A 26,546-nucleotide genomic window follows, 5' to 3' on the forward strand; every position below is an offset into this window, starting at 1 on the left:
ACTTATTTTACATGCTTCTGGATCATTTTATTTCTCCAACAAGCATAGGCTGATTCTGTAACTTAACAAAATAATAAAATAAAATTTAAAATTAAAGTGACACACATGTTCTTTATAAGGAAAACTCTAGAAAAGAGAATTTAGAAACTTATTCAATAGATATATTGAGCTGGGTGGGTGGAGCCAAGGGGAGGAACAGTGGGACAGTCCATGTGGGAGGGACAAAGGATGGAAAGTAGAGGGAGTAGCCTGCCATGTGTATGGAAGGGGAGTCATGGATTAGAGAGACTTTAGAAATTGGCTCATCCAAACTGACCCTCTCCCCTTTAACTTAGGAGACAAGAGAGGGTGTGTGGCTTCCCTGAGAACACACAGCAAGTCACTGGCAGAGCTGGGACAGAATCCAGGCCTCATGATTCTGTGTGTTGGTGGTTTTCCTTCCTCACACTGCCTCAGGAATGAGAGGCAAAGCCACTGAGAGATGCAGAGACTCCTTACTTGCCTCGTCACAAGGGTGTACACACTTGGCTGTTTCTTCATTCACTAAGCAGATACTTGCACTTTACTGGGTTCACTGGAGAGACACTCCAGACATGGTACAGCGTGTGGCCATCATGCAGGTGACAGTGTAGAGGGGAGACAGACAGACAAGGCCTTACCAAACAGGCTGATAAGTATAATGGTGACTCAGCTCAGAGGCCTGGGGGAATCCAGGCTCAGCAGGTCAAAAAAGGCTCATCTCAGCTCAGACCTGGTAGGTGATTAGGGGGCAGCATGGAGACTAGAGAGGGAGGGGAAGGGCGGGGGTGCAGCAGCCTGGTGGGAGTGAGACTGGGGCACACCAGAGCCCGAGGCCTGTTCACTGACAAGAAGTGGGAACCAGCCAGCGTTTAGGCAGGAACAGCATCTGATTGCTCTCTTGGGAAGGTCACTCTGGCTGATAGATTGAGTGTGGGCAGGGGGCTGGGAGACCACTGGGAGCCGCCACGCTGGGTGTGAAGAGAAGGAGGGGTGGGAGAGCATGTGCCTGCAAGGAAGGTTAGCCCACTTGGTGAGAGACCTGGTAAGGGGAGGGCAGGCCGGAATCTGGGATGATGCTGGGCCCCTAGGGGAGGGGTGCCCTGTGAGAGATCAGAGGCAGGCAGGGAGGTGACATTATTAAGACACCTGCTGAATTTGAGGTTGGTGATTACTGGGGGACCCAATTTGAGGCTTCAAACAGGCAGTTGGTTTGGGGTCTGGGACTCACTGTTAGAATTGGGCTGGAGTGAGAGACCCTGAGAGTCTCCATTTAGAGAGCGACATGGCCACTGAAGCCTCAGAGAGAATCTTGCTGGCCAGGAGACAGAGAGTGAGGCAGGTGGCCTGTGACCAGGCTGCAAACTCCAGCTCCATGACCTGTTCAGCTAGCCATGTTCCCATGGCAGGAAGGCTGGTGGAGAAGCTATTGCTTCAGAGCCAGCCCACCACCTGCCATGTGGGAGCAGAGATTTGCCTCACACAGCCTGGACATGGTTAAGGCAGGATATCAACCAGTTCTTGATTTCAGAACCTTAAAGTTGGTCTCTGGATTCTTGGGAAAGGGCCACAACCCAATTTTGGCCTGGGACCCCAGTGGATCCCACAAACTGGGTCCCTGCCACCATCCATCCCCCAGGATTCTTACCCATTCTAGGATGCCATCTCTGCCCCCTAGCACTACGCTAGTGCAGCTGGAGGCCTTGCCCACTCCAGCACTGGAGATACATGTGGTGTGGTCACAGGGCTCTTGGGGTTGCAGCCAACCAGCATTTCCTCTGGTAGGCGTCTCTTTAGTGCCTGTGGCATGTAGGGTCTGGGCTTTGTGCACCGATCAGAGCAGAGACGGGGAACTAGTGCCAGTTGGAGCGTGGTGGCCCCTACCCCTGGGAGACATGGCTCTGTGAGAGGGCAGGCAGCCCCAGAACCAGGCTGGAAGCCGGGCCTAGGGTGGTGTGACCCCATACAGAACGTTTGTCACGGGGAGCAGAAAAGAAAAGATATCCCCAGATCCCATCACATCTCACAACCATTTCCATGGTAGCATCTCTTCCTGTGAAACCATAAGGTTGTAACTTGTTTTTGTGCATTACATTGGCTGCCATTTTCCATGTTCATGCACAGACTTTATGCCTGCATAATGTTCCATCCACTGGATGGCTGTGGCTTCGCCAGCTCCCCGGTGCCGAGCTGTTGGCTGTTTTCACTCGTTTGCTGTTATAAGAAATACATATCCTTGTGTGTAAAGGTTTTTCCACACGTGGGACTGTTTTCTCATGGCAGTTTCCCAAAAGCCAGATCACCAGATCCCAGAGTGCTTGCTGCCTATCAGTAGCCAAGGGTTTCAATAGGTCAGACACACTATAAACCCAAGTAGGGGTTGTCCTCTGGGACTTGTTTCCTGGGCTGGATTCAGTTTTTCACTACATATGTCCCCAGTGTGGATTTGGTCAGGAAGAGAATTCCAGGCCAGAGGAACAAACCCAGTCTGCTCCCAGAGTCCCCCCACAGCTGGTGGGGGGTATGGAGAGAGGGTTCTGAGGGTGAGGTTGGGCCTGGCTGGTCTCCACTTCACGTTTCAGTCAGGGCCACCTTCCCAGGGGCCTACACATCCTACCCAGGCTCTGAAGTAGGTGGGGACACAGGAAGCTGGGCTGAAAGGGGAACTGGCCTTGAGATGTCCAAGGGGAGAGTCTAGATGGACCCAGAGGCCCCAGTGGCTCATTCACTCAGAAGCACATGCAGGTGCCCATGAGGCACCACACATTGTTCATCAAGAGAGACATGGTCCCACCCTTGTGCACCAGCTGCCTCTGAGCAGAGGCAAAAGTTTGAAATGTTAGTAATCCAGAACTACCAGCAAGAGTGGCCAGGAGAGCCAGTAGCGGGCTGTTTGGCCTACTCAGGGAAGTCAGAGGAGGCTTCATTGCAGGAACCGGCAAGGCAGGAGCCTACAGAGTTGGGGGATGGGATGTGGGGGCTGGGGGTGAGGTACAGGCTGGAAGGGAGGGGAAGTCATACTGAGTCTTTAGGCCACAGGTGAGAATTTTGGCCCCTTTTCCTAAGAGCTAGGGGAAGCTGTCAGAGGATTCCGAGCTGGGGAGGGTTACAAGACCAGATTGGATGTCAAATGTCGGTTTGTTAAATGTCAAATGGCTGCCCAGTGGAGAATGGCTGGTAGGGGAACCAGAGAGAAATGGAGAACCTGTGCAGATGAGCAGGCGACCCACAGGTGTCCTGAGGCCCCACTGGGAGCCAGCTCTGCGCTCAGCATTCCCAGGGAGACAGAGAGATGGGCTGGATGTTGGGACCATAGATGCTCTCTGTTGCCAGAGGGGCCCGTGAGGCACCATGTCCAGGACTCAAGGTCACTTGGCTGGCATCCTTACCTCACTCCAGTGGAGCCAGGAATGGGAAGACAGGAATGGCTTCTGGGCAGTCAAACACTTGGCTCAGGTTTGGCCTGGCTCAGCTAAATTCTCGGCACTTTACCACTACCCCTTACTTTGCACACACTTCTAACTCAGCCTATTACTGGATTGAAACAGCAAATTAGAAAGTCTGAGGGCTGCTATGAGTGGACCAAAGGCAACAGGGAGGTGTGACTGCACATGCCAAGGGAAAAGGCCACAGAATAAACATCAGAACACAAATGGCATGTTTGTTCATTTAGGAGAGCTCAGCTCAGGAGCGAGTGGGAAGTAGAGAGGATGGTGTGTTCAGAATGCAATGCAGAGACAAGCTTGGCCAGAAGGACGGACTGGGGGCCTTGAATATAAAGAGACTCCAAAGGTCAGGGAGGTCTTGAGAGACCAAAATCCTACACATTTTCCAAGTGTGAATATGGAAGAGACCCTGGAATTGGCTCACCTGAATGGGCAGCAGGTCCCATGGATTGCAGTGGCTGCTTCCAAGGGAAGCTGCTGAGGTCTCCAGGTCTGGAAGCGAGGGATGCTGACCTGCGACCCGACCATTTGGAAGCTTGTCCTGTTCAGCTTAAGGTGGCATTGTGGTGGTGGTGGTGGGTGATCAGCGTGAGCAGTAGGGAACCTCCCTCTCTCTCTTCCTCCCCACAGTTACCTTCCTTGAGCCTGGAGAGACCAAGGGTCTTCCTGGCTTTCCTTCCACAGAATGTCTCCTGGGACTTTGGCTGGGAGGCCCAGAACATCCGATGCCTGGAGAAGCCGGAGGAAAAGGTGGGAGGTGGGGGGCGAGGATGGGCATGGGGTGACTTTCAAAGGGAATTCCTTGTACAGTCTATCCCCTTGATCTTGATTGTGACCTCTCACAGCATTTTGGGATTCATGAACACTCCACTCTGTTAATCCCCACTAGCACCCCTGAAATGGGTGGGCAGGTATAGGTGGCTTCATTTTATATGTGGGGAAACTAGACCTATGGCACCTTTTATTTGAGCCTTAGTGCTCCTCATCTGTAAAATGGGCAAAATAAAACCCTCTCCCAAGGCTGTAGTGATTCAGAGAGATACAGAGCATAAAGGAGATTGGCAGCCAGGGCATGGCAGCTGCTCAGGAGATGGAGCAGCTGACCCTCATAAGCACAGGAGTCAGGATTTGATCTCAGGCCTTCTGCTGCCAAGCCTGATTTGGTGGCTGTTCCACCTTTCTGCCTTGCTTATGAGAAAAAAATCAGAGGAGAAGCTGCTCCCTTAACCCCCAAGTCCCCAGAACCAGGCTTGAGTGCAGGCTTGTGAGCCCCAGCCCATGCCGGCCCCCAGATCTGCTGTCCCAGGAAGCAGGATATCAAGTGATACTGAGGGTACAGCCAAGAAGCCCCCAGCCCACACCCAAGTTAGACCTGGCTGACCTGGCCTGAATACTTTGGTTTGAGAGGAGGAGGTGGAGGCTCAGAATGCCCTTTGGCAACATCTTGTAGGCATGTGCTGAGTGCCCAGTGTGTGCAGGATGGCCTGCTAGCTCCGTTTTCCAGAAGCATATGGTCCAGACAGAGCGGGGAGGGAGGCGGCCTGTATTCATCATCCATGGGGTACATCCACCTTTGAAGCAGCCGGGGTGGGGGCGTGTCTGATGGAGACACGGTTCTTTGTGCTCCATCACACTGCCTTGAGTCCACACATGGCGACACCACCACAAGTGAGGCAATTACAGGTGACCAGGGAGTATTGCCAAGAGGGCTGTGAGGTGCTGGCGCAGTGGGCCAGGAGGGCTTCCCGGAGGAGCAGGCTTGCCTGGGCCTTCTTCTAGCAAGCGCAGGTTGAGAGCCTGCCTGTGCTCCACCCAAGCCCTGGGCTAAACGCTTCGGAGGCACAATCAACCGCACATGCAGTTGAAGGTCTTGAATGCCAGGCCAAGGGGTCAGCTGCTGACAGGGAGCCCTGGAGGATTTTGAGTGGGGGACAGAAGGGTAGTATCCTAGGCAGCATTGCCTGGTAGTGGTGCGTGGGATAGAGTGGTACAGGCATGGCAAAACTGAGGCAGGCAGGTCAGTTGGGTAGTCTGGGACTGCAGAGGCAGGCTGGACCAGTGCTGGGCAGTGAGGAGGAAACAGATATGTGCAGGGGTGACTGGCAGAGCAGAAGCATCGGAGGGCACCTCTTGGTCAAATGTAGCGCCCTGATGCTGGCTGGGTCCCAGGGGTGCCTCCTCTGTGACTGTCCAGGCAGCTGGTGTGCGACGGCCATTTTACTTAGTACCAACCACTGTGTTCTCATCTCTGTGCTGGCCAGAGGTGCTGAGCTGCTCTGGCCTCTCTCCTGGGCCGTCCTCCCCACTTTCACCCCCCCAACACCCCGACCACAGTCCTGGGAACCTACCACCCTTGTTATCCAGGTGAGAAGAAGCCTTAAAGAGCCCTCTGTCCCTGCAGCCCCCTTGGCCTGGCCAGAATCCCTCTCTGCCATTCCCTCCAGGGGCCTTCCAGCTTCTGTGTGTGTCTGTCCTTAGTGACAGGAAGCTCCTTATCTCCCAGGCCACTCTTCCAGTCCTGCTCCAAGTCCTGGCTGTGGAGCCTCCTATGCCCATAGGCACTTCTGGGTGCTGAAGGATGGAGCCCCTGAGAGGAGGCAGGATCTGTCAAAAACCGGGGGTGGGGGGCAATAGAAGCAGCCCGAACCCAGCCAGCGCTGTCTGGACATGGCCTGGGTCACAGAAGCTTCCTGGATGAGGTGCAGGGGCTAAGCATGCCCCTGTGGATGAGACATCCATTTGTGGAGAATTTTGGAAGCCCTCCCATGTCACTGCCAGGCAGCCTGAGTGTGGTGCTGGCCCTTTAAAGCAGATCAGGGGCTGGCTTCTGGGGGGAAACATCCCAGGTTTCTGCCATCTGCTTACAAAGCCTGAGACAGGAAGGGGGGCCGTCCCAGCCCTGACTGGGGCGTCGGAAGGGCAGGTGGAGCCAGTGGCATTGACTGCAGTAATCTGAACCTGAGGGGGAGGCAGCTAGACAGCGCCAGAGCTACTGGCCGGGAGGAAGCTGCCTGCCGCTGAGGGCTGGACCAGGGAGAGCTGGGGTTGGGGCCGGTCGGCAGTCACTGCCTTCTCTCCTGGCCCATCTATATTTAATGAGCTCCTTCGGCTTCTGCAGTAGACAGGACGCAGAAAGGCAGGCCTGGGCAGTGGAGGCCCAAGGCCCCAGCCCTGCCCCGAGCCCTGGCCCCCCAATCCTTCTGGGCATGAGAAGGTGGCCCTGGGGCCCCGTAGCCCCCCAGCTGGGCAGGGTTCTCCATGCAGCTGGTGCTGAAGATGGATTCGAGCCCAGACAATGACAGCTGGTTGGAGGATCAGTGGGAGCGCTGGTAGGGAATGTGGGGTCTGGCGGGGGGAGCTGTGGGGGCAGCTCCGGTGAGCTCTGGGCTTCTATGTAGTCTGGTGGCAGTGAGAGGTGTGGGTGTGGGCCTCCTCAGTTTCCTGGGGGGCTGGATCACCACCTCTCCTTGGTGACCTTGGACTAGTGGGTCTCCCTTGCTCTATGCCTCAATCTCCTGGTCTTATTTTGGAAAAGGCTCAGAATTCTCCCCAACGTCTCCAGCAGAATTCTCCCAAATGTCCCACTCACACGGAACCAGGTGGAGTCCCCAGGGCTGGAAGTGAGCGGGTGCAGGGGGAAGGCAGGCAGGCACAGCAATAGCTGGCACAGCCCTGTGCTCTGGGGTGGGGCCACATGGGTGGCCTGGGGAGAAAGGGTTCTAGTACTGGCAGTTAGAATTACATCGCTGAAGTGCTTTGGTCTGCCTCCTGAGCTCATGACATCCCAGCCTGAGGCTTCCCCTGACCCCATCTGCACAGCCTCCTATTCAGGGTCTGTAGGCTGGGCAAGGCAGTTTTGGGTTAAAGAGATGAGATCAAGAACACAGAATGGGGGCATAGTCTGTCCTGGAATGGGCTGAAACTACCCACATCAACACCGTATTTCCCTCTGCTTGCTCCCAAGCCTCAAGAGGCATTGGTCTTCCTGGGCTGGGACATGGCTCACTCCTCTGAGGCTGGGGAGGGCCTCTGCCAGCACCTTGGGTTTTATTGCTGCAGGAATTGCACAGGGAGGCCTCCCCCAACCCCCACCTCCACCTCCACCCACTCCAACATCACTTGGAGTCTCTTCTCAACTCTGTGTTCTCTGTGGATGAACTGGCCATGGCACCTGCCTTGACCCGGGAGGCATTTCTCTGGCAGAGCTGATGCTCTGACCTGCTGGGCCTTCTAGGAACTACCTCCTGGTTGGCAATAGGATGAACAGCTCCCAGCTGGGAGGAGCCTCCCCTCCCACCATTACCCCGGGAGGGGGTATGGTGGCCTGAGTCCAATTCCTGCCTGTTAATTACCCCTTGCGTTGGTGCTGGTGGACCCTAAGTCTCATTCTTTAGGGGCTCTGATCTGCTTTTGAGGGGCTGCCCCTTGGAAGAGGTACTAGGGAAATGTCAATGGGCTGAGCAGTCCCCTGTGTTGTAACTTTGGCTTCCTGTCCCTACCAGGCTCACCCATGACATCAGCCTGGAGGAGTTTGAGGATGAAGACCTCTCAGAGATCACCGATGAGTGTGGCATCAGCCTGCAGTGCAAAGAAACCCTGTCCTTACGGGTAAGAGCTGGCTCCCAGGAATCCCTGAGGCAGGATGGGTAGGGACAGGAGTGAGGGCATCCCCGTATCTACAAAGGGGCTTTCAGGGGCTATAGGGAAGCACATTAAGTGAAATAACATGCAGGAAATGTGCAGGAAGTACAATGCTTGGCACATCTCGGGTGCTAGATCTCAATTTTTTTTTTTTTCGGCTAGGGGCTAAGGCTGGAAGCAGCTCCCTCAACAAAAAGGAAGAGCGGGGATGGGGTTGGGGGGAGGTCTTGAGAGCTAGGATAGTAGCAGTTAGGGCCAAAGTTAAGGGATGGCTCAGAACTACCCTAAATCCTTTCAAGAGCAACCTTGGCAGAGGGCCAGAGGCAGAGCAGGGTGGAGTCTGCTGGAGTCTGCGGGGCTTTGGGGCAGGAACAAGAGCCAAGGCGCTCCCTCAGCTGCCACTGCCCCAGACCAAGCCTGACATCTCCTCTGGCCCACAGTCCTGAAGACCCCTCTGCAGGGTTAACAGCATTGCTGCTGCTCTGGGCTCCCTGACTTGGTCACGCGACAGATGCCCCCTCTATCCCCAAAGTTCTGAATCTTGCTAAGAGGTCCTTAGCATATGGGGAGCCTGAGGTAGACAGAGGTCCCCAATGTCTTCAGGACAGGAAGAAGGGGCCACTAGCCAGGAAATGGAAGGTAAAGCACATGTTTAGGTTGCTAAGCCCAGAGCTTCTCTCAGGCCCCAGGAGGGTGTGTGGCCAAAATAGGCACAGTGTTAGGAGAATGGATAGCAAAGGAGAGCTACATTGTGAGTTGGGATCATGTGCCTGTCTCTGTGTTGACCTCCTGTTGGCCCCAGAGATTCTGTAAGCTCTGCCAGGCAAGAGGAAACCAATACCTTACACCCAAACTCCACCCTCTGGCAAAGCCAGGAAGGGAAGGAAGCAGAGGCTATTTATTCTGGACTTGGGAGATGGTCCCAGGACCCTAACATGGTCTGTAAGGTCACGCACCTGTCGGGATAACCCACTGCCCTCCGTAGCAACATGAACAAGCAGGCCTTGGAGAGAGTGGTCTCTGCACCCAGGCAGTTCTAGCTACAAGTGTCCCCTGCTTGGCCTTAGACAAGCTCCAGGGGGCTTTCACACATTCTTGCCTGTGAGTCCTCGCCTTTCTGGAAAGCTGGAAGACAGTTAACTGGTGAGAGAATTGGAGGTACAGGGGATCCGTCCAAGATGCCAGGGAGTTTGTGGCAGAGATGGAACTAGAACAGGACTCTGATTATTAAGGTGAGGCTGGCCTGAGGGAAAATCTCAGGTAGAAGGGGTCTCGGCCTGTGGACACAGGAAGGTGGGTGATCCCTCGCCTGGCTGAGGCTGTTTTCCTAGTCTTTGTCACAGACCCCTTCAACACGAATCTACCCCCAGACCAATCAATCCCTTGTGGGGCCCCAACTCCTTGGCGATCCTGCGTCCCCATGGCAACAGCGGTGACCTCACTCTGGGCTCGGCTTACAACCCGGGTGAGGTCACCGGCCGTTACCAAGGGAACGGGAGGGTGCAAAGAGTCTTGAATGGGGAACCGTGGGGAAGGGAGAGGTGTGCACTGCGAAAGGCACGGACTGAAGTCGGGAGGAGGTGGTCTCGCGCATCATCCTGGAGGGTGGGCGTGCGGGCGTGGCCCTCTCGCTGGGCCCTATCCCGTTCCCTGTCTACCCCTCCCCCCATTTGTGGGCGTGGAATGGACTCGCCCGAGCGGGGGGCGGTGTGCGGTGGCTTAGGCCCCGCCCCGCCCCCGCCCCCTGACGCCCCTCCGTCCGCGCCGCTCAGCCCCCGCGCGCCGGACTCCTGTCTGCGGGAGGTGGCGGCGCCGGGAGCCGGCTGCAGGCAGAGATGCTGCAGATGGACCTGATCGACGCGGCGGAGGACACTCCCGGCGCCGAGGACGACGAGGAGGAGGACGAGGAGGATCGCGCGGCGCAGCGGTCGGGACCGGGGCGGCCCGAAGCCGAGCCCCGCCAGGAGCCCGCTCCGCGCAGCCAGAGCCAGGGCCCGGGCGGCGGGGACACTTACCGGCCCAAGCGGCCCACCACGCTCAACCTCTTTCCGCAGGTGCCGCGGTCTCAGGTGAGGTGCGAGCAGGTTGGGGCGGGGTTTGGAGGGCGGTGCCCTGGGCCTGGGCCCGGGAGGTGTAAGGAGTGCCAAGCGCCTCAAGGCCCGGGCCGGGCGGCAGGGTGGGAACGAGGAGGGGCTGCGGAAGAGGGACGTGCCTGTCCTGCGCTGGGAGGCCTCCGGCTTGATGAGACTTCAAAAGGCTTCCTAAGAAGGAGGTCCCCGGGGAGGTGGTCTCGGAGGGCAGGTAGGATCTGTCCTAAGGGAGAGTGGCCAGGTGGAGTTGGCCTGGGTTTGCAGGCCTGAGAAGGGGTTGAAGGAGTGAAGGGACTGAGGGACAGCGGAGGGATCCGGGTAAGGAGACTTAAGAGATGAACAGAACCGGCCTTTGAGAGTTTGCAAGTGTGTGGAGGTTGGGTCCTCAGGCTGTGGCAAGATCTCCCCTTTGGGGTATGGGGTTCCTGGTGAAGGTGAGGTAGAAGCAGGGCCTGGAGACAAGACTTCTGAAGTGGTCGGCATGGGGGAAGGTCAGGGAAATTGTGAAGAGTTGGGGATGGAGCGCAGAAGCAGCAGCCAATTTTAAATGTGGGCAGCTGGAAATTCCCAAAAGGCAGGGAAGAGAAACGGGAGGTGGGGCTGCTTGGCTAAGTTAGGGGCCTTGGGCTCTTGGGCTAGGTGGCTGGAAGCCAAGGAGGGTTGAATAAGGTGAAGGACAGCAGGCTGTGGCCCTTTGTCTTCAGGCCCGATCAGGAGAGAGACTGAGGAGGCAGCTCAGGGAGGTGGTTGGTGGAGGGTGCAGGGGCTGCAGGGAAAGCATTGGTGCTTTTCCCAGGATCCTCTGGGGTGCATTTTGGCAGCCAAACTCATGAATGTGAGGGCCTCTGTGGTGTTTCCAGGGGAGGGGGCCTAAGTTTTGCGTAGGGTGCCTTATATATAAGCATTGTGGAGAGGGATCCTGGTGGGTGGGGGCTAAGAACATCGATGGGCAGCCCAGAGATCCAGGGAAGAGGGCTGCTGGCAGTATATCTGTCATTCCTCAGTCATGTGCTCTTGGGAAATGGGGGAACCATGTTATGGGATTCATCATTCACATGTTTCATCCCAGTCCCCAGGCCAGTTGCTGGGGAGATCCTTCCTCAGGCTCTACCAGTGTCTTTGCCTGTAGCCTCCTGAGCGCCAGAGAATTTGGGCTGGAAGTGAACATCTTTCATGTAAACCCTCAGTGCTTGGGACTGGGTGTCTGGCTATGTCCCCAGACTGTTAGGGCTTCTGTTCCTCCCCTACTCACCGCACACACTGACCATTACCACTTTCGTTGAAGCTGATAAGAGAATCTCCCTAAGTGTTGACCAGCTTTCCTGAGCCAGGAGGGAAGGCTGTCTGCAGCCAGCAGCCTGGCTGGGAGGGCTGTGTCTTGCTACCCCTCCTGTCTGCTCCAGAGGAGGGTTGGGGGTGAGGCCTTTGGCAAGCACTGGGGAGGATGCAGCAAATGGCCTAGGGATGGCCTCACGGGGGCAGGGCCAGGGCCTCCCTGTGCTGGGCACTGTTGACTGGTTCTGTCACAAGAGCCTTTTGTTCCCTGCGCAGGACACACTGAATAATAATTCTCTGGGCAAGAAGCACAGTTGGCAGGATCGGGTGTCTCGATCATCCTCACCTCTGAAGACAGGTAAGTCAGGACTTTTTCCCTTACCGACCTTCATGTGCCCACAGTCCCCACTGCAGAGAGCAAACCTAACAGTCTCCAGCTTGCTGGGCAGAGGTAAACTGCCTGTCCCACAGCCCTGGGCAGGCCCATCTGAGGTCAGCTGTAGCAGGAAAAAGAGGACTCGCCCCAGAGCCCGCCATGGACCTGTTACCCCAGGGAGGCTTTGTCATAGTTTCTTTATCCACATGCTGAGTAGAGGGAGCAGGTAGCCTGGGAGTCAAAGGTAAGGGCACCTGCCTTCAGCACTGAACTGCCCACTCTCCAGGAGAGCAGACACCTCCACATGAACACATCTGCCTGAGCGATGAGCTGCCACCCCAGAGCAGCCCTGCTCCCACCAAGGACCGAGGCACCTCCACAGACAGCCCTTGCCGCCGCAGTGCTGCCACCCAGATGGCACTTCCCAGTAGCCCCCCAGCTGCCCCACCTAGTGGCCGGGCCCATTTGCATCGAGACCGCATCCACTACCAGGCAGACGTGCGGCTGGAGGCCACTGAGGAGATCTACCTGACACCCGTGCAGAGGCCTCCAGACCCCACAGAGCCCACCTCCACCTTCCTGCCACCAGCTGAGAGCCGGATGTCAGTCAGCTCTGATCCAGACCCTGCTGCCTACCCCTCAACAGCAGGGCGGCCACACCCCTCCATCAGTGAGGAAGACGAGGGCTTCGACTGCTTGTCTTCCCCTGAGCGAGCTGAGCCACCAGGTGGAGGATGGCGGGGGAGCCTCGGGGAGCCGCCGCCACCTCCACGGGCCTCACTGAGCTCTGACACCAGCGCCCTGTCCTATGACTCAGTCAAGTATACGCTGGTGGTGGATGAGCACGCACAGCTGGAGCTGGTGAGCCTGCGGCCGTGCTTTGGAGACTACAGTGACGAGAGTGACTCTGCCACCGTCTATGACAACTGCGCCTCTGCCTCCTCGCCCTATGAGTCGGCCATTGGAGAGGAATATGAGGAGGCCCCCCGGCCGCGGCCCCCAGCCTGCCTTTCAGAGGACTCCACACCTGATGAACCTGATGTCCACTTCTCCAGGAAGTTCCTGAATGTCTTCATGAGTGGCCACTCTCGCTCCTCCAGTGAGTCCACAGTGGGGAGCTGTGGGGGGCCCAGGTGGGGAGAGCCAATATGAGGATGTTCCAGAGAGGTTGGCCTCAGGCCCATCCTGTTCAAAGTGTTAGGACTGAGGGCTGGGGCCACCCTCCTCCAGCCCGTGCCCTTCAACTGTAGGTGCAGAGTCCTTCGGCCTCTTCTCCTGTGTCATCAATGGGGAGGAGCAGGAGCAGACCCACCGGGCCATATTCAGGTAAGAGCACAGGGTCTGGGGGACTGGGCAGCAGCTGGGACCACCCCCTCCTTGCTTCTGCCATCAGTGCATGGCCTAAACACAACCCCTGCCCTCCAGCCTCCACCACTGGCATGCATTCATCCACTCAGCCCCAGGGTTACAGTGCCTACCTTCTAAGAACTCAGAGTACGGTGACAGAGTGGATGGTTTCAAAGCAGTGTGGCCTTTGCTGTGCTGTTGGAGCCCAGGACTGAGCACCTAACCTGGCCAGGGGCAGAAGCCTTGAAAGACACCCAGCAGAGATGATCCTGACCACACACAAACCCACATTGCCTCACCTTCCTCCCTTGGCCCTGGAGTTCCTTGATGGCAGATGTGTGCCTCATTAACATCGGTCTCCTCCAGAAGCTAACATTGTGACAGTCACTCGGGATGCTTTGCAAATGTTTATTGAACCAACATTGCTTATATATCTCACCATTGCCAGAGCAGGGTGGGTAGTGGATGGATGGCCTGGCTGGAGAGGCCCTGGTGATGAATTCCTCACTCGCTTTTGCTGGGAACAGGTTTGTGCCTCGACATGAAGATGAACTTGAGCTGGAGGTGGACGACCCTCTGCTGGTGGAGCTGCAGGCGGAGGACTACTGGTATGAGGCCTACAATATGCGCACAGGTGCCCGGGGCATCTTTCCTGCCTACTACGCCATTGAGGTCACCAAGGAGCCTGAACATATGGCAGGTAGCGTTCCTTCCCCACTACCTGGTGCCACCTGCCCCAAGTGAACATATGCTCCAGATTCAGCCACTTGGGGAGGGGGCCAAGCAGAGGTAACATTAGGTCCATTTCACAACTGAGAAAAGTGAGGCCCAACCAAGTTAGGAAATCTGTGGATTGTGGCCCCCTCTGATGGCTCTGCCTTCTCACTTCCTGCTTGCTTTCCAGCCCTGATCAAAAACAGCGACTGGGTAGACCTGTTCCGGGTGAAGTTCCTGGGCTCGGTCCAGGTTCCCTATCACAAGGGCAATGATGTCCTCTGTGCTGCTATGCAAAAGGTACTGCTCCCTGCTCACTTTGGATGGAGCAGCCCAGTCCTTGTCTTCTCCTGGGGAGATGGACATCCAGATCTTGACATCCCATCTCTTACCCACAGATTGCCACCACCCGCCGGCTCACTGTGCACTTTAACCCACCATCCACCTGTGTCCTGGAGATCAGTGTCCGGGGTGTGAAGATAGGTGTCAAGGCTGATGACTCCCAGGAGGCTAAGGTGACTGCCTCAGCTAGGCATAGCCCCTGACTCTCCCACCAGATCTCCCAACTTGTGTCCCTCTGTAGACTGAAAAACCACCTTTTTCTGTTTTCCCTCCTGTAGGGGAATAAATGTAGCCACTTTTTCCAGTTAAAAAACATCTCTTTCTGTGGATACCATCCAAAGAACAACAAGTAAGTGGGATGGGACAGAGGTGGAGCATGGAGGGGCAGTCTGGGACCCTTGTGGCAGGGTGTTATGGCAGAGTCTGGGTCCCGTCCTGCCCATAGCAGGCTACTGTCCCCATGCCCAACAGGTACTTTGGATTCATCACCAAGCACCCCGCTGACCACCGGTTTGCCTGCCACGTCTTTGTGTCTGAAGAATCCACTAAAGCCCTGGCAGAGTCTGTGGGGTATGTATGTGTGTGTATCCTGCCAAGCACCTGGCCTGGGAACAAGCCCCAGCCTCAGACCCTGGAGCACACATCTCATGCTACCCATCATTCCCTGGGGCTTTCCTACAGCTGTGCGCACTGCTCCGTGGTCTGGAGAGAGTCCTGGGTGGTCTTAAGGAGTGGCTTTCAAACTTACCGGCTGCTAGTTAAAATCTTACTCAGTAAACATAATTTGTAGAGACTAGAGCTGAGCAGCTCTGGGTGAGAGAACTGGAGCCCCTCAACCCAAGGTTTGAAAACAGTGGGTAGAGACTCCGTTTCTCCCCAGTCATCCGTGTGTCTGCCTACCTCCTAGGAAAGCATTTCAGCAATTCTACAAGCAGTTTGTGGAGTACACCTGCCCCACAGAAGACATCTACCTGGAGTAGTAGCGCTGACCACCTGCTCCATCCCTGGGACCCTCAGCCAGTGCCAGGACAACTGGCTGCTCACAAGAAGTGTTACCACTTGAGGAGGGGCGCCAGTCACCACCAGAGGATGGGGATGTGGAGGCCTTTGGCCAAGGGTGGGGGAGGGTAGGGGTTATTATAGGGAAAGGCAAATGCAGTTTATTGTAATATATGGGATTAGGTTTGTCTGTGGAGGACACAGAGGGCTGGAAGGGGGTCAGGCCTCCTGCCAGGAAAGATGCCCATCTGAGGAGCAGAGTCCCATCTTGGCTTCACTTCCCTTGCCAGGCTCTCTGGCTAATGGCTCCTGCCTTGATGAAGCTCATGCCACCACCCAGTACCCACCCTACCACCTATCCCCAACTTCCAACCCTGACTGAGGGCCTTGAGCTCAGGTTGAGCCCAGCCACCACCTGAGGACTTTCTAGTAAGAAAGAGCCACAGGTTGGGTGCAGTGCTGCCCAGCTCTGTCCCTCGTACCTTCTGGATGGCTCCCATGCAGGCCCCTGGCACGCATGGGGTGTCACTGGGGAAGGAGAGCTGCAGCAGGGCAGGCCCCACCCTGGCAGGAAAAGGCGGCTTCTGGACTGGCCCAGGCTAACCAGGGCCTCTTGGCTGCTTTAGCTGTAGCCCTATCTTGGTCACATCTCCCCAGCCACAACTATTAAAGTGCCATTTCCTTTCTGGATCGCAATGGGTGTATCTACCTGGATCCCCTCCCATGCCCAGCTCGCTACCATCCCAGAAAACCCAAGCCTTTGCTGCACAGAATAGCTTTATAAGGGGTTCCCATCACAGGTGTGCGTTGTAGAAATACTCGGCCATGTCTGGCCCATCCCGCTTGCGCTGCTGGGCCTTGGAGAGGAGAGGTCGAGACCCCTGTGGCCATGGGTGCTTGGGTCGAACCCCATAGTCTTAAAGAGAGAGGAAGAGGTATGGGTGGGAGAATCTGGTTTTGAATCCACTGAAGTCACCCCTGAACTGATGCTATTTGGGGATGAGAAGACCCTAAGGCTAGACCTGAGCGCCTTTGCCTGGGGCACATCTCCATCAGATGGGGCCCAGGAGGGGAGGTCAGGGGAGGGGAGAGGTGAGAGATATTACCATCCTCCAGACTGGAAAGTGGCTGCGAGAGTTCCAGGGGGGCTGAAAATTCCTCAGGAACAGACTGCTGAGGCCTGTGGGAGACTTTGCGGACTCAGCACTAGCTCCAAAGGCCACTACCAACACCCAGGACAATGGTGCCAGCCTGTTGTCCTGGGAAGGGAGAGACGGCACAGCAGACCACCGCCCCACCCACCCCAGGCGGCCCCACCCTTCTGCCTCCAGGAGTTTACCTTAGTGGCTGCGGGCGGAGGAGTGTAGCTCCCAGGATGAGGTAGAGGAGGAAGAGGCTCAGCCTGGCCCTAAGGTACAGAACCCCCAGCATGGCCAGAACCATCTACTCAGGTCCTTGCGCCTGGCTTCTGCCTGCCCCTCCCCCAGCAGGAGGACGGAACTGGCAGCCAGCTCTGGGGCCACCTCACAAAGGGCATTAGTTCCAGGGCTCAACGGCACCAACTCCAGGGCTAGGCCAGAAGTCTCTGCTGAAGTTTCATTTTTGTTTTATTTTTCTGGCACTGTAGGCCAACAGGTGCCAAATCTTGTTATAGTGTCAGTGCCCAAGGATTAAGGGCACAGACTTTTGAGTCAGATCTCAGTTCAAACCCAACCTTGCCTCTTGCTAGGTTGATCTCTGGGGGCCTGTTTCCTCATCTGTGAGATAAGGTACATACATAATGTGCTCAAGGTTTGGCATTTAATAGGTCCTCAGCAGAAGTCAGGGTCACGGACTCCTCACCACCCACAGCCTCATCCATTCCCACTCAGCCTCTTCCCCACCTCCTGCCACTACCACCACCCCCTCTCCTGTGACATCTCCATAGTCCCAGGAAGGTCCTGCCAGCTGAAGAGGCGTGGTCTGCTCAGAAGAGCCCACTCTGAAAGACTTCCCCACTTAGCTCCTTGCAGCTTAGAACAGCCTGGCTTGGGCTCCACAGTCCCTGCTGCCACCCGAGGCTGGACAAAAGGATTTCAAGTAAGGTGGCAAAGCCTGAGACCCACACCCCTAGAGTGTAAGCTTTCCAAAGGACAGGAACTGGTTCACTGAAGGATCCCCCAGCACTCAACACCTGGTGGGTGCTCAATAAATGTTTGTTGAACGAATAAATGCAGTGTGACAGTATGCTGGAGATCAGTTTTTGCAGGCCTGAGGCATAGCTGTGGGGCCTTCCATCTGGTTCCTGCCCAGACCCTTGTCAATGCGGTGCAAATCTGTCTCATTTCAGAAACATGCAGGCTCTAAACAAACCCCTGGCACCACCTGAGACCTGTGGGATCAGAACCCCAGGGCTGAGCCTAGGATCTGCACTTCAGAAACCCATTTGCTCCTAAGAACAGACCTACTGGGGTCCAATCCCCCTCCTTTAACTGCTGAGGTACCCAACCCCAGAGAGGGAAGTCCCTTATTTCCAGCCTCGCTCACGGTCGTAAGTAACCCCAAGGCTGACAAGTTCTGGCATCTCCTTCAGTCTAGTCTTTCAACACTGTGCTCTAAGCCCACATGTGGATTTCTCCCTGATCATCTCCCTTTCTCTGTCAACACCACCGACTCTCACAAACCTGTCTTAGCATCCTCTGTCCCCACCAAGGGTCACCCCTGCTGGGACACTGTCCAACTCCAAACCCTTGTCCTTCAACCTCCTGCCTCCAAGATGCCACCCTCTATCTGTCTATCCACAACCAGACCCAAGGCCTGCCTGGGTTAAACTTCAGCCTCTCCATCCCCACTGCCATTGCCTTACTTCAGCTCCGTCTACTGCTACAAGTCTGCTCTTGCTGTCACTGCTCTGCCTCCATCTCTGCCCACCACCCCGCACCAAACTCAGATGAGGTTTAAAACAGGCCTTTTGCCCACTGCCTCCCAGAGGCAGGTCCCAGTTTCCTGCCTGGTATGCGATGGCCTGCTGCCTTTGGCCCTAACCTTCCCTCCTAGCCTTACCCACTTTGTTCCCATCCCTCTACTCCTGCCCTAGCAATGGCTTCACTCTGCAGTGACGTGCTTATTGTTTTCTATTCACACATGGCCACCTCTACCAGCCTACCCAACAAAAAACTGATGTCTTACCAGTTTAAAAGCCTCCTTGAATGGAGGCTTCCCTGACCAGTGCACCCTCATCAGTCTAGTCAAGCAAGCACCCCTGCTCACCCACCTGCAACAGAGACTATCTTTGGTATACACTTTTGCCCACTGCAGGGATGTGGAGCACTCACACATTTACGCATAGTCTCCACTGGTCAGTGAGAGCACAGCAGCAGGGGACTGTGCATTTCTCGTTTCTTGGCACACGGCATGAGGCGGAGCCACTACAGAGCAAGGGCCCAGGCAATGCTTTTTAGACTCAATGGAAGCCAAGGGCCTCAAGCTGTGATGACCCGAAGATTCAATACCATTACTTGCTGGCCCAGGATCTTCTCAGAGGCACTTGGGCAAAGCAGGAGGCTGCCTCCCAGGCTGGCCCTCTACTCAGGTGCCCAGGAGTGGATGCTGTGCAAGTGCAGCCCTCTCAGAGCTTCAGGGACCACCCATCTGGCTAGAAATCCTAGAAGAGTGTCTGCTCACAGGGCAAAGGGAGCAGGGGCAGAGGTTCAGGAAGGGAAAAAACCAGCCTGAGGGCACCAGGTCTAGGGGCCATCTTCCCTCCCCAGTGGTATGCATGGCTTCAGGCAGACTTGGCCACTGGCGAGCCAGCCAGGGACAGTGTTGAGGAAACCCCAATTTGTACTCCAAACCTGCACCTTTCTCCCAGAGCCTCAGGCTCTCCTCCTCTCCAGCTAGCCTGTCTTTCTTTTCTTATGAGAGAAAAGCCTTCTGCTCTCAACTAGGGGTTTAGGGCTTGAGATGCTGCTCCACACTGAGCTGGGCCCCCATTCACTGGAGCCTAGGGTAGCAGGGCCCTGTAGGAGGAAGGACCAGAGGCTCTAGCCAGAAGATCCATCGCCCAGGTTCAGCCTTATTTGTCGTCAAAAGGGACCAGTGACAGAGCAGTGGAGTTTAATCCCGCAGCTGCTATGACATGCAGCTTTCCATGCTCGATAAGGTTAAATCCCAGCCTCTTTGTGGCTAGAGAAGCCTGGGTCCCAGTCCTAGTGAAGGTTACTCAGCCCAGTGGCAAGGCACAGGCTGCTCCATCACTGGAGGGTACAAAGCCAAGAAGTGCTAGGGAGCTCTGGTGGCAACCAGTTTGCAGAGCCTGGCCAGGGTAGGGGTGCCAGGCACCCTGGGCACGCAGAGGCCACATGCTTGGACACTGCCAGAGACAGTTTTATTAGGGCAGAGGGGCCCAGGGCACTAAAGGGCTAAGGTACCCCTGCCCACAGCAGCAAAGCACACTATCCCACCCCTCCCCACACCTCACTCCCAGGATGTCTTGTCAGCCCCAACTGTAGAAATAAATTTTCTGCCAGGTAGGCAAGTAATCCATGAGTGGCCCTGCAATGAGAGAGAGGGGAACAAGGTCAGGGTTGAGGGCCAGACTCCAGTCTGGTTCTGTTCTACCCAAGGCCCTCCTTAGCCACTGCCACTCAAATAAGCTGCTCACATCCACACAGCCAGGAACCCAACCTACTCTCCCACCTCTTCACCACTAGCAGGAGAGCAATGGCAGTGACCTTTGTCCCCATTTACAGACAAGGACTCTCAGGCTTGGAGAAGCCACTTAGTTTGTCCAGCCATAGATGCTGACGGCCCTGATCTAGCAGCTCTCCTTGAGGCAGGGCTCTAAACAGTCTAGTAGGTCTCCTACTGCTCCAGGATAAAGAGGAAGGACAGTGTGGTCTAACTGCCCACAATGGATACACTCCTTCCAGTCACCCATGAGGCTCCATGAGCCAGCCAGGCCCACGCCCAGGAACCTGACCATAGAGCTTCCTCACCCAACTGTGCCAAGAATCAAATCACAAGGATTACAAGGAGATAAAGAGAAAAGAGGGACAAAGGGCCACACACAAGATCTATGACACTCAGTAATCATCATGCCCCTGCTCATGCTTACTTGTGACCAGGCCAATGCCCGGGACGTGGTCTGCCAGCAGCTGGAGTAGGAAGAGGATCCTGGCCCTGCAGAGAGGAGGTAAACAGGGAGCAGGCTGGGTAAGGGGCCTGAGTCCCTGCGAATGAGGGTGCTGAAAAGCCTTCTGTGACCATGTGACTAAAGGTTGTGCATCCCAGAGGACATCAGTGACACTCTGCCACTAAGAGAGACCCTGACGCCAAAGGCCAAGACCTCTGGTGGAGCTCTGGTCCTGCCTTCCCCAGCCACAGGCCTGGGGTGCTGGGGCTTGCAACACCCCATCATAGACGCCTCCTCCCATCTCTCCCCTATGCCTGCCCTTCCTTCCACTGAGCCAACACATGCTTATGGAGGGTCATGCAGAGGGCAGGGCCAGTGCAGGGAGCATGAGGGCCCAGAGGGGAGGACAGCCCCACCCTGCTCTCCTCGAGAACCCAAGTCTGGCAGAATTGCTGAACCACACCGAAACCTCACATGCCAATGCTGAGAGTTGTCAGGGTTCCAGAGGGAGACACAGCCTGAGGAGGGCATGCTTTTGGCTCAGAGGAAGGGGTAAGGGCCTCCCTTTTCTCTAAGAAAATGAGTTTTCTACAGAAGAACCCACAGTGAGATGATGATGATGTGAGAAGAAAATGATGATGCAATGTGACGTGCATTAAGTGCTTACTCTGCCAGGTACTGTCATATGCAGTAAGCCATTTAACCCCTATAACAGGCCTGGTAGGTGGGTACTATTACGTCCCCATTTTACGTGTTAGGAAACAAAGCACAGAGGCGTTCAACAACCTGCCCAAGGTCACACAGCTGAAAGGCAGCCTAGCTCCAGAGATAATCCTCTCCCTCTGACAGTAAGAAAAGGGGAACAGAAGACTGCTCCTTCACAGATGGCATCCCATAGTTCCTCAGCACCCTGCTCCCTGTCCTCAGAGGAAACAAGGAATTTCTCTGACAGGTTTCTAGATGCTTCTCAGTCTGGACCTTTGCCTTAAGGGTGCTAGGTTGGTCAGGTCAGCAGGAGAGTGAGCCATCCTAGAGGCTTGCAGCCTGGGAGTCACCTCTGCAATTCTGTCACCTCAGATTTCCTTAGTTCCCTGAGTTACTGGGGTGACAATGTTTCCTCTGTAAAGTACAAGTGATTTGTGGGGAGAGGTCATATGATTCATTTAAGTATCTGGGACATTTTCTCTGGAATATGGAATAAGATTAGTACCTTATGAGCTTTTGAACTTATCTGAAAATAGGAACTCCAGGCAATTATGTTCATTGAGGCGGTATTAAATATGACCTGTTTGCTTTCTGTTGTCTCAGAAAAAAATAGATTGTATGGCCATAATGTTCAATGCAATTCCAGTTAATACTCCAGTCTTTAAGCAGCGTACTTGCTGAGACCCAGTCACCGTACAGGGACCTCTCCTCAGATCTGGGTCTGACCTGTCACCCAGGCAGGCCTTTGGGAGACTCGGCCCAAACCAGCTCCCACCTGCCCCCAGGAGGCCTCTCTGTGTCTGGCTGAGGCAGAGAGCTCTCTCCCTCACAGGTGACACACTAAGGGCTGGGCAAAGTAGAGACAGGCCAGCAGAGAACATGCATGTGGGATCTGATTTTGCCCCTGGCAGCTTAAACAAAGCCATCCAACCTCTCTGAGTCTCAAGTGCCTTGTCTGAGCAGTGGGGATAACCCAAACTCTTTGACAGCAAGATGTGCAGATCAGCCAGAGGGTGTGGGAAGTCTGCATGTATCACCAGCCCCCGCAGCCCTGTCCTTGGTGTGTCTCCTGCCAACAAAAGCATAAGCTCCTGAACATGGTCTGATGGCCTCGGGAGCTTTGAGGACAGGCTGGCCTGGCCCCCAGTAAATAAGGGTGTGGCTGTACCACAGAACCACACACAGTGGGTGCTCAGTGAACTGTGGATGAGGAAGAAGTGGGGAAGGAACAGGCATGGACAGGGGTTGGAGAACCAGTGCCCCACCCTGCTCCCTCCCTCAGGCTGAGGGTGGGCCATGCCATCCCTCCACAGGGGCTGGGTCCTTACTCAGAGAAGCGGTCATAGAATGGGGAGCGCAGCAGGTAGTAGAGCAGTAGGATAGTCCGGCGCCGCAGCTCCAGCTGCTCCCTCCGGGTCAGGCCCTTCCTGTCACCCAGGAGGCTCAGGCTGGGGGTAGGAGGGGACATGGTGAGGGCCAACAACAGAAGAAGCAGGGGCCCCTGCCTGCCCAGGTGAGGACAGGCCTGCAGCACAAACTGGTGAAGGGCGAGGAGCCTCCAGGCAGGCCCAGGCTCACCTGGTCACATCCACAACACCAGATAGGAGCCAGGGTGCCCATGACCGCTGACCCCATAGGCCCAGGCTAAGCACTGACGGCCAAGGTGTCAAGGATGTCTCCAGCACACGGCCCACTCCCCCACCCCACGGCCCACTCCCCGACCCCACATCTGTTCCCACCCAATGCCGGCCCCACCCCATGGTAAGGATACAGTGCAGCAGGGGCCTGGCAATATACAGGGACTCTGCAATGGTCTCCTGCAGCCCCAGTGGGGTGGGGGTGACACTCAGCTCCTCATGGCGCTGCTGCCGTCGTCCCTCCCACTGCTGGGGGGCTCCCCAGTGCCTTGAGTGCAGGGACGGAGCTAGAACACAAGGGCAGCAGATGAGCAGACTGGGGTGGGGTAAGGGCACAAGCTGGGGCAGGAGACTGGCAGCAGTGAAAGCCAGGCCCTCAGGGCCCAGTCCGGCTACACCCTGTACTTACTATTCTGGAGGGTTCGCACTACTCGGTTGGAACGTTTCCCCACGTATGACTGATCCTGGCTGGCAGGGCTGCGGTCACCATCTGCAGGGACAGACAGAACGACCCACTGTCAGAGGATTATGTTTCCAGCAAAACCTAAAAGAACGTGTGCAGTGAATGTTCATGGGCTAAGGGGTGCATGAGCTTGTGCTGAGGCAGCAGCTGAGTCAAGGACACTGCAGCCAGAGGCTGTGGCTCAACATGGGAACATTCTGCAGCCCTCCCTGGCCTGTGGGAAGGTCAGCAGCATCTGTAGCAGGTCAGCCAGCCAAGAATCCTGGCTTCTCCAGGGCCTGAAGCAAGGTAGGAAAGCCCAGCCCAAACACCTCTACGGACACCATAGTACCATAGGGGCTGTGTCCTCTCAGATCTCTGCTGTCCATAACCATGAGGAGAAGCAAAGAACTGCCCCCACTCAAGGCCAGGAGAGTGAGACCCAGAGGCCACTATGAGATGGGTCCTGAGCCCTGAAGGGACATACTTGCTGGGTGCCCTCCCTCATGAAGCTGTGGCTTGATACAGAATAAAGCCCAGAGAGAAGGACGGCAGGACCTTTGTCTCCTGCTGATGCTCTGTCCCTTCTTCCTGCTGCCCACCAAAAGTCCTGAGTTCAAGTTCTGATTCTGCCCCTAACCTAATCTTTCTTCTTCTCTGTAAAATACAGGGTGATGAGAACAAAAAAAATGGGCTGATGGGGATAGATGTGCTCCATAAATGGACAACACCGTATTCATGTCGGTCAGCTCTAAGTCCGCAATTTAGTCCCGTGCCCCTTCCACTCCAGAGCCCGGAAGCAGCTTACCCAGCGAGTGTGCCTGGGTTTCCCTGTCCAGTGGAGTGATGGGGGGTGAGGTCTGGAGGCCAGCTTTGAACCAGATCAGCAGAAACATCCGTAGTACAGACCTGGGTTGAGAATACAGCAGGCTGGGGCAGGGGTTGGGGGTGTTCTGCTGAACACAACCTGTACAGCTGGTCTTGGTCACCCCCACCCAGGGCCTACCCTCCACAGTCCACACATACTTGGCCAGCTGGATGAGGGCGATGGCGAGCCACTTGCCCACTTCGCCCCACACCTTGGCAGCCCCCATCTCCATGAACACCTCCACGCACTCCAGCACACTCAGCCACATCAGCAGCTTCTGCTGGGACAGTGACTGCAAGAATCCCAGGCCAAGAAGTCAGGGGGAGCTCCCCCTAGTCCTAGCCCCTATCCCCCCAGGGGACTCCTCTGACAGGAGATAGGGATTGTCCCCTTTCTGAGACTAAATGTGTAGGCCTGAGCGCTCCCAAGACAGTCTACTCTACCTCTCTGAAACTCAGTCTCCTCATAGATGGGGACATGAGCATCTTGACATTTCACCTGATGAGATGGCCTGAAAGATAGGCATATCTATACTTTATGAGACCACAGCATGTGCTACCCACATGGGCTAGCTGTTACTATTTCATTCACAAGTCCTGTGCTTCCCACTCTCAGTTTCTGACAGAATTCTCACCACAGGCAACTTTTTCCGAAGCTCCTTCCGCAGGATCCCGTCATTGAGCAGCACAAGCAGGTTAGAGGCGGAGTACACTGAGGGGTGGAGTGTGGCCTTGAGAAGCTGGCTCTGCAGCCTGTAACCCCCACCTCCCCAGGGCTGCAGGGATCACCTGTGACCTACTGTGCTCAGCCACCCACAGACTATGTGGAAACCAACCTGCCTCCCCGCTCACTTGCTCAGAGCTCCATGCTCCCCAATATGATCTCCTGTGGGCAGTTGGAACAAGAAAGGATGGTCTGATCTCAGTGACAAACCAGCTACTGCCCTGCTGGATATCACTGATCATCCAGCTGCCCAGAATGGCCCATCATGCTCTACACGGCCATGGATGTATGGTCTCACCTCCTGGCCTTTGCTCTCTCTGCAGCCTGTCTCTGAAAGTCTACTCCATCCCTAACTTTCAAAATCCAATTCATCCTTTCAAGACTGTCATGTCCAGTACTCATGGGGCAAATACTACTGAGGCCTTTACAGTCTGGGGATCCTGTAGTCTGGGAGGTCTAGATTTGAATCCTGGTTCAGGGATCATCAGTGGCTGCGCCCTAATCTCCTGAACTTCTGTTCCTTTAAATGGACACTTAGAACAATAATAGGACCCACCTCATATGACCATAGGATCGATCAACTGAGCAAAGGCAAAAAAGGTGCTTGGCCAAGTCTCCTGGCCAGTCAAGACCTCCAGACTTGTCTCTCGACTATGGAGACATGGGACTATGGAGACATGGAGGGCCCAAGAGAGTAGACGCTGGGCCTTTGATTCTATCACAACACAGCACAACACAGAACGATCTAACGGGAGGCCTAGAACTGCGAGCCAGGGTAGTCACCCCTTCCGGAAGCCCTCCTGGTCCTTCCCGCTCCCCAGCCACCCCAGTGCCCGGCTCACCCAGCTCTGACAGCTCGTGGGAGTCGGCGAAGCGACCTGGGGAGAAGGCACAGAACGAGGCATCAGTGAGCATTTGTCTCACCCTGCGGCTTCAGGTCATCGGACGTCCCCTCCCTAGGCCCTATGAGAACCTGGAAGGAACTTCCCAAGCACAGCAATCACCACCTTAATTCCAAAGGGAAGGGGGCCCGTGGGGTCAGAGGTCAGAGCCCCGAAGGGATGAGTCAAAGGTCAGGGTGGCACCTGCTAGCAGGTAACTGAGGCCCCGCACTGCCGTCTCCAGCTGAGCCGTGGCGGCCGGGTGACGAGTCACGTACTCCTGATAGCGAAGGCCCAGGAGCCGCAGCTTCTCCATCCCGGCCTCGAAACCAAGATTCACAGCCCGACACTACGACTGGCTGCGGCGCCCTGTTGCCTGAGCCCTCCTTCCTCCTTCCGGCCCTAGACCCGCCTCTCCGTTGCTTAACTTCCGTGAGCCAGAAGGATGGTGAGGTGAACGGCCATTGAACCACCCTTCACCCCATTTCTTAAGTCACCTCCCATTTAGGGGTAGCGCTTAGCAACTGCGGGCCTAATCCCGCCCTCCCTGTCCTTCAGGTCTAGGTCTGACTAACACACTCTCCTCCTCCGATCCACTAACGCTAACTGAGCCGGGTTCTTCCGCCTTCCGGTTTGGCCGCCCTCGCGCTTGCGCAGTTAACAGCTGCAAGAGCGCTCCCGCAGTAGTCTTAAATTCATTCTAGAGCAGGGAATAGAAGCTTAGTCTTTCTAATAGAACGCCGAGAGGCTCGAACAGAAGGCCCGGACTTTAAAGGGCTGGGAGGAACCTTGTTCACACTTCGGAAGGAGCGGTAAGAGACTGAGGCCTCTCGGTCTGTGTCTCGGCAGGCGTGCCTTCAGCCAGTTGTCTCCTCTCACGTAAGATACAAAGCTAGTGCTGGGGAAACTAACCAGTCCACTCTCTCTCC

At 55.9% G+C, this 26,546-nt stretch overlaps 3 protein-coding genes across 13 annotated transcripts in view; 1 reads left to right on the plus strand and 2 right to left on the minus strand.

Annotated features, from left to right (window-relative positions):
- Positions 1 to 26,546, plus strand: part of MAPK8IP1 (mitogen-activated protein kinase 8 interacting protein 1) — a 31,726-nt gene that overhangs the window by 4,314 nt on the left and 866 nt on the right. The window contains exons 2-13 of one of the 5 annotated variants that reach the window (XM_057507602.1): positions 7,967 to 8,072; positions 9,878 to 10,174; positions 11,747 to 11,828; positions 12,133 to 12,573; positions 12,664 to 12,945; positions 13,097 to 13,172; positions 13,721 to 13,893; positions 14,098 to 14,207; positions 14,306 to 14,422; positions 14,528 to 14,598; positions 14,721 to 14,819; positions 15,157 to 17,459. In XM_057507602.1, the coding sequence (XP_057363585.1) occupies positions 7,967 to 8,072; positions 9,878 to 10,174; positions 11,747 to 11,828; positions 12,133 to 12,573; positions 12,664 to 12,945; positions 13,097 to 13,172; positions 13,721 to 13,893; positions 14,098 to 14,207; positions 14,306 to 14,422; positions 14,528 to 14,598; positions 14,721 to 14,819; positions 15,157 to 15,229 (1,927 nt within the window). In that variant the 3' untranslated portion in view covers positions 15,230 to 17,459. Of the gene's footprint in view, positions 1 to 6,359; positions 6,794 to 7,966; positions 8,073 to 9,877; positions 10,175 to 11,746; positions 11,829 to 12,132; positions 12,946 to 13,096; positions 13,173 to 13,720; positions 13,894 to 14,097; positions 14,208 to 14,305; positions 14,423 to 14,527; positions 14,599 to 14,720; positions 14,820 to 15,156; positions 17,460 to 26,546 lie in introns of those variants that run through there. The other 4 variants (XM_057507600.1, XM_036891736.2, XM_057507599.1 and 1 more) reach the window with 4 other exon arrangements.
- On the minus strand, positions 16,039 to 17,034 carry FREY1 (Frey regulator of sperm-oocyte fusion 1). The gene is made up of 3 exons (XM_036891751.2): positions 16,588 to 17,034; positions 16,355 to 16,428; positions 16,039 to 16,164 (listed from the first exon to the last, which is right to left on the minus strand). The coding sequence occupies exons 1-3, from the start codon at positions 16,689 to 16,691 to the stop codon at positions 16,043 to 16,045; spliced, it is 300 nt and encodes a 99-aa protein (XP_036747646.2). The 5' UTR covers positions 16,692 to 17,034; the 3' UTR covers positions 16,039 to 16,042.
- On the minus strand, positions 19,598 to 26,416 carry PEX16 (peroxisomal biogenesis factor 16). Of its 7 annotated transcripts, none has more exons than XM_036891744.2 (12): positions 25,822 to 26,416; positions 25,579 to 25,614; positions 24,849 to 24,908; positions 24,648 to 24,724; positions 24,172 to 24,305; positions 23,954 to 24,075; positions 23,113 to 23,193; positions 22,838 to 22,990; positions 22,645 to 22,717; positions 22,395 to 22,514; positions 20,344 to 20,408; positions 19,598 to 19,781 (listed from the first exon to the last, which is right to left on the minus strand). In XM_036891744.2, exons 1-12 carry the CDS (start codon positions 25,931 to 25,933, stop codon positions 19,723 to 19,725), a joined length of 1,092 nt encoding a protein of 363 aa, XP_036747639.2. In that variant the 5' UTR covers positions 25,934 to 26,416; the 3' UTR covers positions 19,598 to 19,722. The 7 variants fall into 7 exon arrangements, with proteins under 7 accessions (XP_036747639.2, XP_036747640.2, XP_036747643.2 ...); XM_036891745.2 differs by having other exon boundaries at positions 23,954 to 24,054; positions 25,822 to 26,413; XM_036891748.2 differs by having other exon boundaries at positions 24,865 to 24,908; positions 25,822 to 25,933.

This window comes from Manis pentadactyla, chromosome 9 (assembly GCF_030020395.1).
Source record: "Manis pentadactyla isolate mManPen7 chromosome 9, mManPen7.hap1, whole genome shotgun sequence".
In the NCBI taxonomy this organism is placed as follows: Eukaryota; Metazoa; Chordata; class Mammalia; order Pholidota; family Manidae; genus Manis; species Manis pentadactyla.